This window comes from Coniosporium apollinis (assembly GCF_000281105.1).
Source record: "Coniosporium apollinis CBS 100218 chromosome Unknown supercont1.44, whole genome shotgun sequence".
NCBI lineage: Eukaryota > Fungi > Ascomycota > Dothideomycetes > Coniosporium > Coniosporium apollinis.
Window position 1 is genome coordinate 3,494 of NW_006913306.1, and position 13,463 is coordinate 16,956.

The 13,463-nt window shown below is 38.5% G+C and overlaps 1 protein-coding gene across 1 annotated transcript; it reads left to right on the forward strand.

Moving 5' to 3' along the window:
• Positions 1-2,674: 2,674 nt before the first annotated feature.
• Positions 2,675-4,354, forward strand: W97_07648 (uncharacterized protein; the record flags this gene model as incomplete). Its single annotated transcript, XM_007785565.1, has 2 exons — positions 2,675-3,581; positions 3,915-4,354. The coding sequence occupies 2 exons, from the start codon at positions 2,675-2,677 to the stop codon at positions 4,352-4,354; spliced, it is 1,347 nt and encodes a 448-aa protein (XP_007783755.1).
• Positions 4,355-13,463: the final 9,109 nt, after the last annotated feature.

Genomic DNA, 13,463 nt, shown 5'->3' on the forward strand with positions numbered 1-13,463 from the left:
CAATCGGGTACTGACTAACATCCTCAGTAGTTGCTCCACTTTCCCATGTTTACAGCATAAAAGGCATCCACCGACTGATTAACCTGTTCTTTTTTCACATCAACGTCTTCAGGCCTTCAATCTTCTCCCTACTCGCACCTTTGATATTTTGAACTCACAACCTCAATTGTCCTCACGATGCGTGCCTCAATCCTTCTCAGCCTTCTTCCATTTACCGCAGCTACGATCGTCTACCCCAGCGATACGACCACCTGCGGTAACAACCTTGGGACGTTCTCCTCATGCGGCTGCACTGGCCTTAGGAACTTCATCATCAGAAGCGCGAGGGTCAACTTCGAGAGGGCAACGGTGCGCTTCCATGCCGAAGCGGGTTGTGTAGGGGCCCGCATCTCAGTCGCGAGGTAAGCAAAGTCCAACGGTCTAAAAAAAACATGCATTTGCAGAGATGTAATAACATATCATGATCCATGATGAAGTAGAAATGCGTAGAGCTGTCTGCTGATCTGTGGATAGTGATAAATGCCAGAACGGCTTTCCGTTTCGGCCGCTTTCTGCGAATATCTGTGGTGGAACTTGTTCGAATGCCTGCCCATAGGTAGAAATACAGTGGAGTCTTGCTTTGACGGCATCTTTATTGTCATGCACACTTTATCTATTTTACCATCTAGACGAAGCTTGTTCTCGATGAATTTCTTCGAGAAGTTGGGACTTCTCATTCATTACAAAAGACGGGCAGCATCTTTGATTCATTAATAGGAGATATTTGCTCTTGCACTCTGTACTGGAAACCTAGCGTCATTGAGTTAGTTGGCCTGAGATTCTACTGACCACTTCCGTCTTCGAAGCTTGGGTACCCTAAGACTTTCTCTACAAGAAGTAAAATTCGCACCAGCGAAATAATACAAATCCGCTAATCCTTTAATTTAATGATGATGGAGTTGATGCCCGTCCAGTTACGGGCTTCCGCACAGGTCTGATACTGCTGCAGCCATCTTCCTAACCTCTCGACCTTTATAAAATCGTCCTTCACCTCTCGGACCGCGCGCCAGCGAACCTTGAAAGCCTTAACTACGTGGATGTTGCCAAAGAGACTCCGCCCGGGCAGCTTATTAAGAAAAGTAAAGCGCTCCTAGTTAATCTTCAGAAGAAACCAGCTATAGTCGTACTGCCTTATCGTCCTCAAGAAGCCGAGACTATAGAGTTGCTTCCCAGTCTTACGGGATTGCTATACGTCGCACTACACGGCGATTTCGCGACGGATCTAGTAGCTACTAACGCTTAGCTTAAGTAAGCGTAAGAATATAATTATCGCCTCGCTATGCTCCCACGAGATAAAGTCATGCGTGCCCAAGCTCCGGACGTATTCGAAGCTGGTGGTAAACTTATTAGCGTTTGCGCGCATAAATCCTAGGAACGTTACTATCGGAAGGCGCTAGAACGGCATGTTTTTGCCGGAAATAGTCGTCTTATAGCTCTAGTCGCCTGTAGCCTTCAGCTGGTCCTGGACGCGGCGGGCCAGCGTCCAGGTTATGCGGTGCTCCTCCCGCGTGCCGAATGACTTCAGCATAGATCCTATAATACCCGCCGCGCAGCGTGCCTTGCTTGCTAGATACGACTTATTCAGTGTCTCCGTGCGATGATTCTCCGCCCGCTTAGTCCACCGTTGGAGAATCGCTTAGCTGGAGTAGAGCTTAGCCCTTCTTTTGTTGTGCCCTCTGCTCTAGGCCACTGAAATTTGAACGACTGCGGCCCCGCGTTCATTGGTGACGGCTATAGTTCAGGTAAGTCCTCTGGTGTTGTTAGAGAGGATAATAAGCGGATGAAATCGGATTTGAAGCTCTCCTCGGCCAAGGCTTTTCTGGGTTTGCTTCCGTCGGTGGTAAGATTCATTGTTTTTTGCATTTTTCCGAATCCTCTTTTCCTCTCTCGTTTCATACTGGTATATTCTCGGCCGACCAACCTCCTTAGCCTCCCCCTTCGTTCTTAGCGGCAAGACAACTCGATGTGAACTAGGATGGATCTTCCTTCTCCAACATTCAACTTCTTCATGCGTGGGCTCTATTAGTAGCATATGTTGGCATTGAATGGCTGTATGTTCCTCCTGGAGTTGTGATTTCATGGTAGTCCTGCGGATATCTGCCTGCGCTTCTTGCGAATTGTAGACATTTTCCCCAATAGGAGTATTACTTGTCACCGGCATTTGTCGCATCCAGTTTACGTCCCCTATATAAGGATACCGGCATACTCTGGGGTGATGCCTAAGATCGCCATCTGGAAGATCTCGTCCTATTGCGATTGCTTGTTCATAGAGAAAAACGGGAAGATATTCCTCGAGCTATTTCTCGCTTCTTAGCACCTGCGCTTTCTCACGCCGACACAAGCGGCGTCGAAGCTTATAGCTATATCCCGCTTCTAAAGCACTGTAGACATTTTTCAGCGTTTTTAAGGGAAAGGCAAGTCCGTCTTTTATACCTATAGCAGGTAATCTCTCTAGGAATTCCTCGATATTCTTAGGAATCTATAGTAGCTTCACTTCAAGTAGCATAGCTCGCGAAGCAGACTACTATCTATCGATCGGCAGATCTTTAGATTCGAGGCACTGGTAGCAGACCTGTCGGACTATGATCCTCACACGATCACCCTCATTCCAAAGTCGAAAATCGCCATCTTCGTCATGACTACGTACGGCGAAGGAGATCCTAGCGATAATTCGAGCGAGTCCTTGAACTGGCTCAAGTTTAATTCGGACACGTCCTTGAAGATTCTGAGATACGCGGCTTTCGGCCTTGGAAACAGCAGCTACCGATTCTACAACAAAGTTATCGACGATGTCGTGGCGGCACTCGGTTATTCAGGAGCTATTTCACTTCTACCAGTAGGCAAAGGGAACGAAGCGACTCGCACTACAGAAGAAGACTTCATGGAGTGGAAGGATAACTTGTTTCCTATGCTGGCTTCAGAACTCAACCCCGCCGAATATGAGGCAAAATACACAGCGAGAATGAAGTTCGTCGAGCACGGATCTTTTTCGAGCAATCGCCTTCACCTGGGCGACCCTTTCCTGAAACGCACTCCAAAGAAGGCAACAGCTATAGCTTCCTCGATTGCAGCTTTTCCAATCAAAGAACGACGCGAACTCACCCTCAAACCCTCAGCCAGCCGAAACTATGTTCACATGGAGCTAGATCTCTCTGCTCACCCTAAGATCAAATACAAGACTGGTGATCATATTGCCGTCTGGCCCACAGACCCGAATGAGGAAGTGGTAGCTCTTCTTCGCATACTTGAACTTGAGTCTAGAAAGGATGTTCCAATCAGTGTGCTGCCGCTAGACGGAGAAACCGACAAGCTTAAGGTCCCAAGCCCAACGACCATTCAAGCACTCTTCCAACATTACCTGGAAATATATGCTCCTGTTCCACGGGAGACTGTCCTCTCGCTGGCACAGCTTGCAGCCACAGAAAAAGTGAAATCAGTACTTAAAGCTCTCGGAAAAGACAAGGTCGCATATGCTACGTTTCTCGAGCATAACCATCTCACCCTCGCTCGGCTGCTTAAGTATACACTCACCATCGACACGAGTGCATCTTGGACTACTCTACTTCTTTCATTCGTGGTTGAATCTCTCCCGCCAATGGCGCCAAGATATTACTCCATTTCTAGCTTAAGCATCACCTCACCACGCCGTGTCAGTATTATGGTAGCGGTGAAGGCCTCGCCGTTACTTTTGAACCCGGAGATTACAATTCCTAGGTTGGCGAGTACATATAGCTCCTCATTACAACTTATTCCGACGTCAGACTCTTCTGCACAATATCCTCCCCACACAAGGATGCCGTCGTTGCATGCTCAAATCCGGCAGTCGACCTTCAGATTACCTCCGTCTTCCACCGTGCCGCTTATCATGGTGGCAGCGGGCACCGGTATCGCACCGTTTCGTGGCTTTTTACAGGACCGTGCCCGCTTCGCGTCAACCGGAAGACAAATTGGCCCGATGATCCTGTTCTTCGGCTGCCAGTGTCCAGAGTACGAGTTCTATCGAGATGAACTAATGGAGTTGATGTCCGGACCCTTGGATGGTAAGTTGGAGATTGTTACCGCTTTCTCTCATGTAGGAAATGAAAAGAAATATGTGCAACACCGTTTACAGGAGAGGGGTGACGAAATTGGTAGGTTGCTATTAGAGGAGGATGCAAGCTCTTATGTTTGTGGCGCAGCAAATATCGCAAGGGCTGTCGAAGGGGTGGTAAGAGACTCTATCAAAAGAGTGAAAGGCTGGAAGAACTCAGTGGTAGACGTATGGAGACAGGGGAGAAAGAGAGCAAAACGCTGGCATAAAGATGTCTGGGGTTGAAGGTTTAGGTGCTGGCGGAGGAGGTAGAGAAAGCAAAGGAGGAAGAGAAGGCGCCATATCAATGACAATAATATATGGCGACGTTGCCGGAGGGATACATTACACTACCCGTAGCCCCCCTCGGAGACCTGATAAAAACGTTGCTCCCGTAGGATGGAAGCTGGTTTCGCAATTCACGGGACGGATATAGTCAACTGTTAAAAAGCGAAGATTGAGTCATTTAGACGCCTTTGAACCGGCATAAAGCGCGAACAAATCGCTAAGAGGCGAAAGTAAGCGATACCACAACAGGTGACTGCGCCTCATATGTTTTTTCTCATCTTGTCCCATCTGCAAACGCATCTTCAAAATATTATCCAAATAAGATAGCTATAAGCTCATCCATCTCCAGCATAACATTATGGCACATCTGCATTGCTTTTGAAAGAGAAACGTGCCGCCGTCCTCATTCAGAGTATCGTCGTACTAGTATTGAGAGAGCTTCGAGATTTATATTCTAGGTTTCTACATAGTATACGGTTAGTGTAGATTTATTCGTACGGGCCTAACAACTAGAAGCTTCGAGCTATGTTTTATTAGTCTTCCTCCGAGCAAACTACTCGGAGCGCTGCATATAGATGTATGGCCGCCACTTCTACTAGCTAATATAGAGGCAAACGCCAGTCCTCTATTCTTATAATTTATGTAGCTACTATAGTACGAAGCAGCTTTATGTGAGTACTTAAAGCTCGCTTTACGATAGACTTAATCCCTAGCGGAGCTAGTAATACGAAATGCAAGTTGCATGATAGCTTGAGTTTATGCAACTCTTATTCGCTTATAGACGCAACGACAGCTATCCCGTGCCTAAGTATTGCTAGTTAGGGCGATTATGTAGGTCTCTACCGTCCACTGCCTGTTTGAGAGGTATGCTGAAGTCTCCTATACTAAGAACAGGAAGAATTTTTGTCTCGCGTAGAGATGGAAAAATTAAATTGTTTAAGCCGGACTGGAGATTGCAAAAGAATTTAGTATGCGTTCTTATCCAAAATTTTCTGTAGCCCAAGAGTGCGGATTCTCGGCAGCCTCGCTGAGACAGCTAAGAGGTCCTAACTAGGTGGGGTAGGATGGCGTTACAGGTGAAGTAAGATTAAAAGGCTTTTAGCTCTTTAGAATTTTCATTGCAGCTTTGCATAGCTTTAGACTAGGAGGATTAGAGAAGTGAGTAGAATTGCGAGCCGGGTATCTATTATTAGAATAGAAGTTTAGGACTATCTCCCTAAGACTCATACTATAGTTTAAACTTATAATTCCCCGAGTCATCACTTTTAGTATCTAAGCTTGCCGTTACTACATATTTACTATTCCTATATACGCATACTTCCTGCTTCGGAGGGACTACTAACGTTCCTCCGCCTAGGACTTGCTCCTCTTTTAAATTACTTAGGTCTCCTTTATGACTTCTATAGTCACGAATGAAGTTAATAAGAGCATTTAATATCTTGGGTCTAAGAAAAGTCACCGACTCGCTTTTCGAAGCTATAGGGAAGAGTTTTATTATTAGAAAGCCCTAAATGCGTCTTTCTAGCGTATTATTACTATTATATATAACTTTAGTAATTGTCACCTTCTCCTTTAGCTTTAGACTAGATGCGTATAGTACCGCAAGCGCTACTAAAGTTGGCTATAATACTTTATAAGGGTTGTAAGGCGTAATGTAATAAACTAGCAATATATCTTTCGCCTTGTCTATTACTATCTTATAATAGTTCAAGCTAACTACCTTAATAAGAGCATCCTCTAACTTTCCTAGAATTGGCTCTAACTTAATTATCGGCTATAATTTACCGTCGAGGTGATCTTATATAAATCTCTTTAGTACGTTGTTAAATAAACCCCTAGTTTTGTTTATCGGGTAACGTAGATTCGCTATTAGCTCTTAAATTGCGAATGTAGGTAGGCGAGAAATATTAAGATGCAAGTTGTCTATAATTTGCTCGGTCCTAACCGGATCTGTAATACTAAATTGAATATCTTAGCGAAATTCTCGTGCTAATAGTTTAATTTCTTTACGTACTTATACTCGTTCTTTAGAGGTATTCGCGAAGACGTATCTAAAGGGGATACCTATCTAGAGCAGGCGATTAGTAAGAGTTTATAAGAGTAACTCTAGTTTCCATTTGCTACTAACTCATATCTAAGAGGCTGTCATGAAGTTTAAAAGCGAGGTTAATAATTAGAGGCTGAGCGGTCTTCCTAAGGTTAGCAACTATCTTATCTACGTTATCTATTAGAGGTAGAGTATTCTTCTCTTTATTAGAGACTTTATATACTACGACTCTAGGTATATCGATATCTTTAAGTTTAGTAAGCGCTAAGTTATTAGTAATACCGAACACATATTTAGAGTGCATCGTCTTTGCTAATAACTTAAACTATTCTTTTAAATCTTTATCTTCGGCCGCAATATATCCAACTACTATAATATTACTACTTCTTTTAAACTCAGGTAACAACGTCGCTAAGATCGTAGAAAGGATAGGGAACTGCAAGAAATAGTTTAAATATAACATAATGCTATAGGGTAAAAGTTATTTATATAGCCACGAATATGCTACTAGAAGACCTACTCTATTTCCTTAAATACTCTATGGTACGCTTTAAAGTTATCGAGCCCCTAGAAGAGTATAAGATATAGGAATATAGATATATTAAACGGAGCCAAGATATTACTATTATCTAGAGCATTAATTTACGCGAATGTAATATCGGAATTATGTATAGTGTCGGCAATCTAGTCTAAAATATTTAGAACTAAATAAATTAAAACTGCTAGACGAATTGGACTACCGACCTTTTAATACTATGACACGAATATACGATAATGCTTTAAAATAGGTAGCATGACTATAGAAAGAAGAACGACGCCTATAGATTCTATAAACGGCTTTAGGGTCGTTGAATTCAGATGGTGGATATAATCTATAGAAGATTGGATCTTATTTAAGGCAGACATTCTACTATGTTAATGTGAGAGCCATTAGGGGACGCTGTTAGGGGACGCTGTTATAGGACGAAGATAAGTAAAGTGATTGCGCCTAAGAGGCTTTTGCTAGTAGTTAAAGTTCTTAATCCGCCTAAGATCGCCGATTGCGTGAAAGTTCTAGCCTGCAGCTAACTATACGTATTATAGGGGCTAATAAGGATAGCCTTTATAAGGCGGAGAAAAAGTAATAACACTACTAATGCCTATCTAGTATAACTTAGATGCTATACTGCCTATAAACTTCCTATAAGAGTGCGCTATAGGATTCGGCTTCTTTAATGTCTATCCTCCGCGTATGTAATCTTCTATCACCTCGATCCTTTTAATAATCCCTTCCCTAGTATCCGTCCTTTACCTGTATATTCTCCACCTTAATCCTTCAACGATTTCTTCGCCGCAGTATCTAGCTTCTATTAATATCTGTCCTTTACGTGTGTGTATATAGTATGTTCTTCACCTTAATCCTTCGATAATTCAATCCTTTAACAACCTATTCCTAGCCTCTTCCCTACCTCTCTTAATCGAATATCCTCTAGACGATTAGCTGTAGTACCACCGGTATTAAAGATCTAGTACCGGTCCATTTCAGTATAAATATTAACCGAATCACGATGTATCTAGTGATAACACTAGGTATACTAGAGCCTATAAAATATACACTGAGGTTAAACTCATCTAATAATAGGCCTATATTAACTAGCAAGTCGTAGACGTCGTTTATATAGTAGTATATAGGGTTCGATCTACCGATTGGATGTTATACCTTTTAGCTCGATAGCGCAAGCGTGAAATCTATGCATATATAGACTATTACATAGAGCTAGTCAACCTGCGAAATAAAACGCTGATGTACTTATTATCCCAAATTAATACACGAGAGTGAACGAGACTATTCTATCTTAATTCTATTAAAAGATTAGTATATTCTATCCTACTTATCTAATAGAGTCTTTAGCACTTTAGTAGGCGTACGCTTTAGTATAGTAAGCTTAAGTACCTCTATACTAGTAGTAGAAGTTAAGTACTTTCCTTCCTATATAGTCTCTAGAGCGTGCTTAATAGACTTAATAAGGTTCTTTATTTTAGTAGAACTCTACGCAACCGCGTAATTGAGGAATAATACATCCTTAAAGCTAATATTTTTAACCTTAGTACTAATATACTCTTTAATTATCTTAATAATTTAGTTTTTAGTAATATCCTCTAGTCTATTTAGAATATACCTGGCTTTATTATACGGGGAAGTATTATTCTAAGCTAGAAGGTGGGCTGCAAAGACGCCGAAATTATAAGAATTAATAATACTAATAGGAGTATTAGCTAATACTATAGTCTTAAGTGTGTCCTACTTTCTAGTCTAGTAGTATTACTTAATAAACTCTATAGCGGAGGAAAGATAAAGGGGAGTAAAAATATTAGGCTATAATAAGGACTAATATATATTCTTATATTCTAGCGAGCTTAGTAATTATTTAATTGCCTAGTGCGTGCGAGGATAATGTATAGGGTAATCTAGGCAAATATTTATAGCTATTATAAAGATGCGTATAATATACTTAACACCTATATTAAGAGCCTTAAAGTAGAAGGTAGATTTGTTAGTAAAGTATTTAGGCTTATTATATAATATAATAAACGCTCTAACTACCTCCTACTTATAGAGCTAGTTAGTGGTAATATTAATCTAGTTCTTCTCTACTAACTCGATACTAGGTAACTTAGTAAGCTACTATATAGTAGGACTCTTTAAGAACCGCGTAAGAGTAAGAATATAGTGACTAGATAAGGTCTTACTAGATTCTAGTAAGTTTAGAAGAGTCTCGATGACGCTTTTACTAGTATTACTAGTAGTACTAATAATAAGGAAAGTAGGAGCTATTATTTAAACTATTAGTAGTAAGAAGGTATTACTTAGAGGGGTGGGATTATATAATAAATGATAGCTTTCTTAAGCTTTATAGCGCTTCTTTATTCCTTAGTTATAAAGGAGTAATAACCTTATTACTAAGTAGCTATCTAATTATTAAACTACTATTCTAGCACCTTCTTAACGGCTATAGTCTATGTAAATTACAATAGAGTTCTTCTTAGAAACTACAAAGTAAGTAAGCTATAGTACTCTAGATTAGAAGTAATTTAGTATAGAGTTAGTAGAAAATAGTATTTGCTAGCTATTAGTTTAAATACAGCCGCAATTAATTTAGATAGCTCTTAGACATTAAATAGTTAGGCTAATATAGAGCTAATAGATCTATCGGGCTTAGTAACTATTAACCTACAAGTACTTATATAGGCGCCTATCTATAAGGTTCTAGGTGCGGAAGAGGTTTTTATAGGAATCGCTAGTAATAATAGATAAGAAGTAGGTCCTATTATTATAAGGTTAAGAGTTTATAATATATAGTCTCTACTATAAGGCTGATAGTAGCGTTATCCTAGAGGATAATATCTTATACCTAGAAATACTAAATATACCCTAAGTCCGAGGGATACTAGAAAGAAATGCTAAATTATTAGCCGCAGGCACCTAGCCTTCTATCTAATTAATACGCTAATGACTCCCTTGTATTTATTCTTATCTCTATTCTAAATCCTTACTCTTATCTTAAACTATTACTCCTATTCTTACCCTAATCCCTTAATTTTACTCTACTCTCTTATTCTCACTCTTACCCTACCCTCTTATTCTTACTTTTACTCTACCCTCTTATTCTTACCTTTACCCTCTCTCTAACTCTTCTAATACTTCTTTTCCTTTATTCTCGTTTCTTTTTATTATTCTCTACTTATTCTATTTTCACTATTCTTTTATCTTTATCTTCTTCTATTCTTACCTCTCTTTTTTATTTTGTTTTTTCCTATACTTATATCTACTATCTTTACTTCTTTCTAAATCTCTCTCTCTTATCTCTATTTCTATCTTCTTTCTTATTTTCACCCTCTCTCTTTTCTTATCTTCTTTCTCTTTTATTAACTCTCTTAAATTCTCTATATAATATTCTATAGCTCTAAACTCCTATCTAATTCCTAATTCTTAATTTATATATACTTTTCCTTTATACTTCTATACTCTTTCCCTCTTATCTTTCTTCTCTCTATACTAATTCTATCTAATTATTCTACTTCTCTTTTTTTCTACTATTATAATCCCTTACTACTAACTCTCCCTCTCTCTCTCTCTTTCTCTTTTATTACTTCCTTTTCTTTTTTTTCTTTTCTTTCGATTTACTCTAAATCTCTACCTTCACTTTATCTTAATATTTCTATAAATATATTCTAAATCTAATCTTTTCTTTATTTTACTTTTTTTTTTATATCTAAAACTCTTTCTCCTCTTACCTATTTCTCTATCTATATCTAACTAAATTATTATAGAAAACCTCTCTCTATTATTCACTTAATATTCTATCTATTATCTTCACTAACTCTAAAAAAAATTTCTAACCCTTACTCTATTCTCTCTCTTCTATAATTCTTACTCTAATCTTTACCTTCGAAAAAAATTCTATAATTCTTATTCTATATACTATTCTCTAATCTATTCTAATTCTTACTTATACTTTTATCTATCCTTTATTTTTATTACTCTCCTTGTTTCTATTCTACACTTATCTCTATTCTTACTCTCACTCTCACTCTAACTCTTATTCTTACTCTTACTCTAAATCCTTTCCCTCTTACTTACTCTTACTCTCTCTCTAATCTTTACTCTTACTCTTACTCTAAACCTCTACTCTTACCCTTACTCTCACCCTCACCCTTACTCTTACCCTCACTCTCACCCTTACTCTCACCCTTACTCTCACTCTCACCCTCACTCTTACTCTAAATCCTTACTCTTATTCTTATCCCTTACTCTAACCCTTATTTCTCACCCTAATTTCTATCTCTTACCCTAACTCTTATCTTTTACTCTAACCCTTTATCTCTTACTCTAACTCTTATTCTTTATCTCTTATTCTTTATTCTAACCCTTATTTCTTATTATTTACTCTAACCCTTATCTCTTATTCTAATTCTTATCCCTTACTCTAATCCTTATCCCTTACTCTAACTCTTATCTCTTATTTCTTACTCTAACTCTTATCCCTTACTCTAACTCTAACTCTTATTCCTTACTCTAAAATCTTATTTTAATCTTCTAACCTCTCTTTTATTACGCTAGACCACGCTTCTACTACCGCTCTAATATCTACTTTCTCTTTAATCTCTTTTCTCTTTCTTAATTTCAAATTTTTTTCCCCTATATATCTCTTCCCGCTTACCTACCCGGAATATATATACCCCCCTCTCCTCCTTCTCTCTTCTTTCCTTCTTTTTTTTCTTCTTAAACTCTACTACTACTCTCTATTATTATCTTTCTTTTATTCTTATTCCCTCTCTTTTTTCTCTTCTATCTATCTTTCTTCTTCTCTTCTATTTTATCTTTTTTCTCTATCTTTCTACTTTTTTCCCTATTTTTTTCCTTTACTTTCTTTATCTCTTCTCTTACTTCTTTACTCTATTTCTTCTTTTCTATTTTCCTTTCCCTCTCTATCTTCTTCTCTACTTCGCTCTATCTCTCTCGTCTTTTTCTTTCCTCTCTTTTACTTTACTTACTTTTTCTTATTTATTTTGTCTATACTATACTCTAATAACTTCTTATATATATTTATATTCTAATTCTACTCTTCTATTTCTATCTATCTATTCTACTCCTCTACTAAACCTATTAACTAATAAAACTCCCCTACTAAACTATTACTCTCTATTCGCTCCAACTATCTCTTTCTACTTAAATATTCCACTAAACTACTTAGACTATACTCCTTCTTTAAATCGACTCTAAACTCTTCTAACTATTACTACTATCGCTACTAAACCTCTCTATTAACCCTAAAAATAATCCCTAAAATTCCCTCTAATAAAACGTTTCTATACTAATACTTACCTCTATTAACCCTTCTTCTCTACCTACTCTACCTATTATCCTCCTACTTGCTGTAAATTGCTTGTAGTACCCCGCAATTAAAATAATCCGAATACCTCTCGTACTGTATTATCTATCTAATCTCTTTAGCTACCTTTCTTACCTTTATACTCTCTATCTACTCGCATTCTATTAATCTGTGGTTACTTAGCCCTAATTACCTCTATTTACATATTCCGTAATATTCTATCTACTTCTATAACCTCTGCCTTAACTATTTAAACTCGCTAAACTCCTTCTACTTCCTCTTAATAAACTCCTCCCTTAGCTACGTTCTTTCTTTCTCCTACCGCCTAAACTTCTTTCTCTTCTCCTTCTCTTCCTCTATACCTCTCGCTGCCCCTTCTTATCTTATATCTCTTTCTATCTCTTCTACTTCTTCTTCTCCTTCTCCTCCTTCTTCTTTAAACCCCTTATAAACGTCACACTTCTCCTCCCCTTCTTTATATCTAACTCTATCTATCTATCTATCTAAATACTTATCTAATACTACCCGCCTATAACTTTTAACCGCCTCCTCGCTACTACTAATATACTTCTTTACTAACCGCTTCTCTTCTTCCGTCTACTCCCTCTCTAACTACTTACTTTCCACCCTATTCTCTACTATAATCGCCTTGCTCCTTCGCCTGTCTCTTCCTACCCTACTACTCTCCTACGCGTAATCTAATAATATCTAGAGCTAGTTCGCGTGCACGACGCACTAGATATCTAGTATATTAATATCTATACCTAATACGTTCGTTACTATAATTACTTATCGCTTCCCCGTCCTAAAGTCCTCTAATATAGCCTTCTTACCTACCGTATTATAGTAAAATACATTATAACTTAACGCTTCCGCGATTATCTTTACCTTTATTATTAAGCTATAATATACTACTACCCTCCCTATACCCTTTATATCCCTTACCTTCTTCTTAATTAATACTAAAACGAACTCCTTCTTATCCGCCTTTCTACTAAACTCGCTAATATCTACTACTTAATATACTACGTTCTTCCTTATTATTCTCTCCCTAAATATCTTAACTAAACGCCTATTAAAATGCATTCTCTTATATAACTCCTTCCTTCTCGCATAGCGGTAATATTACTATTAATAAAACTATCTG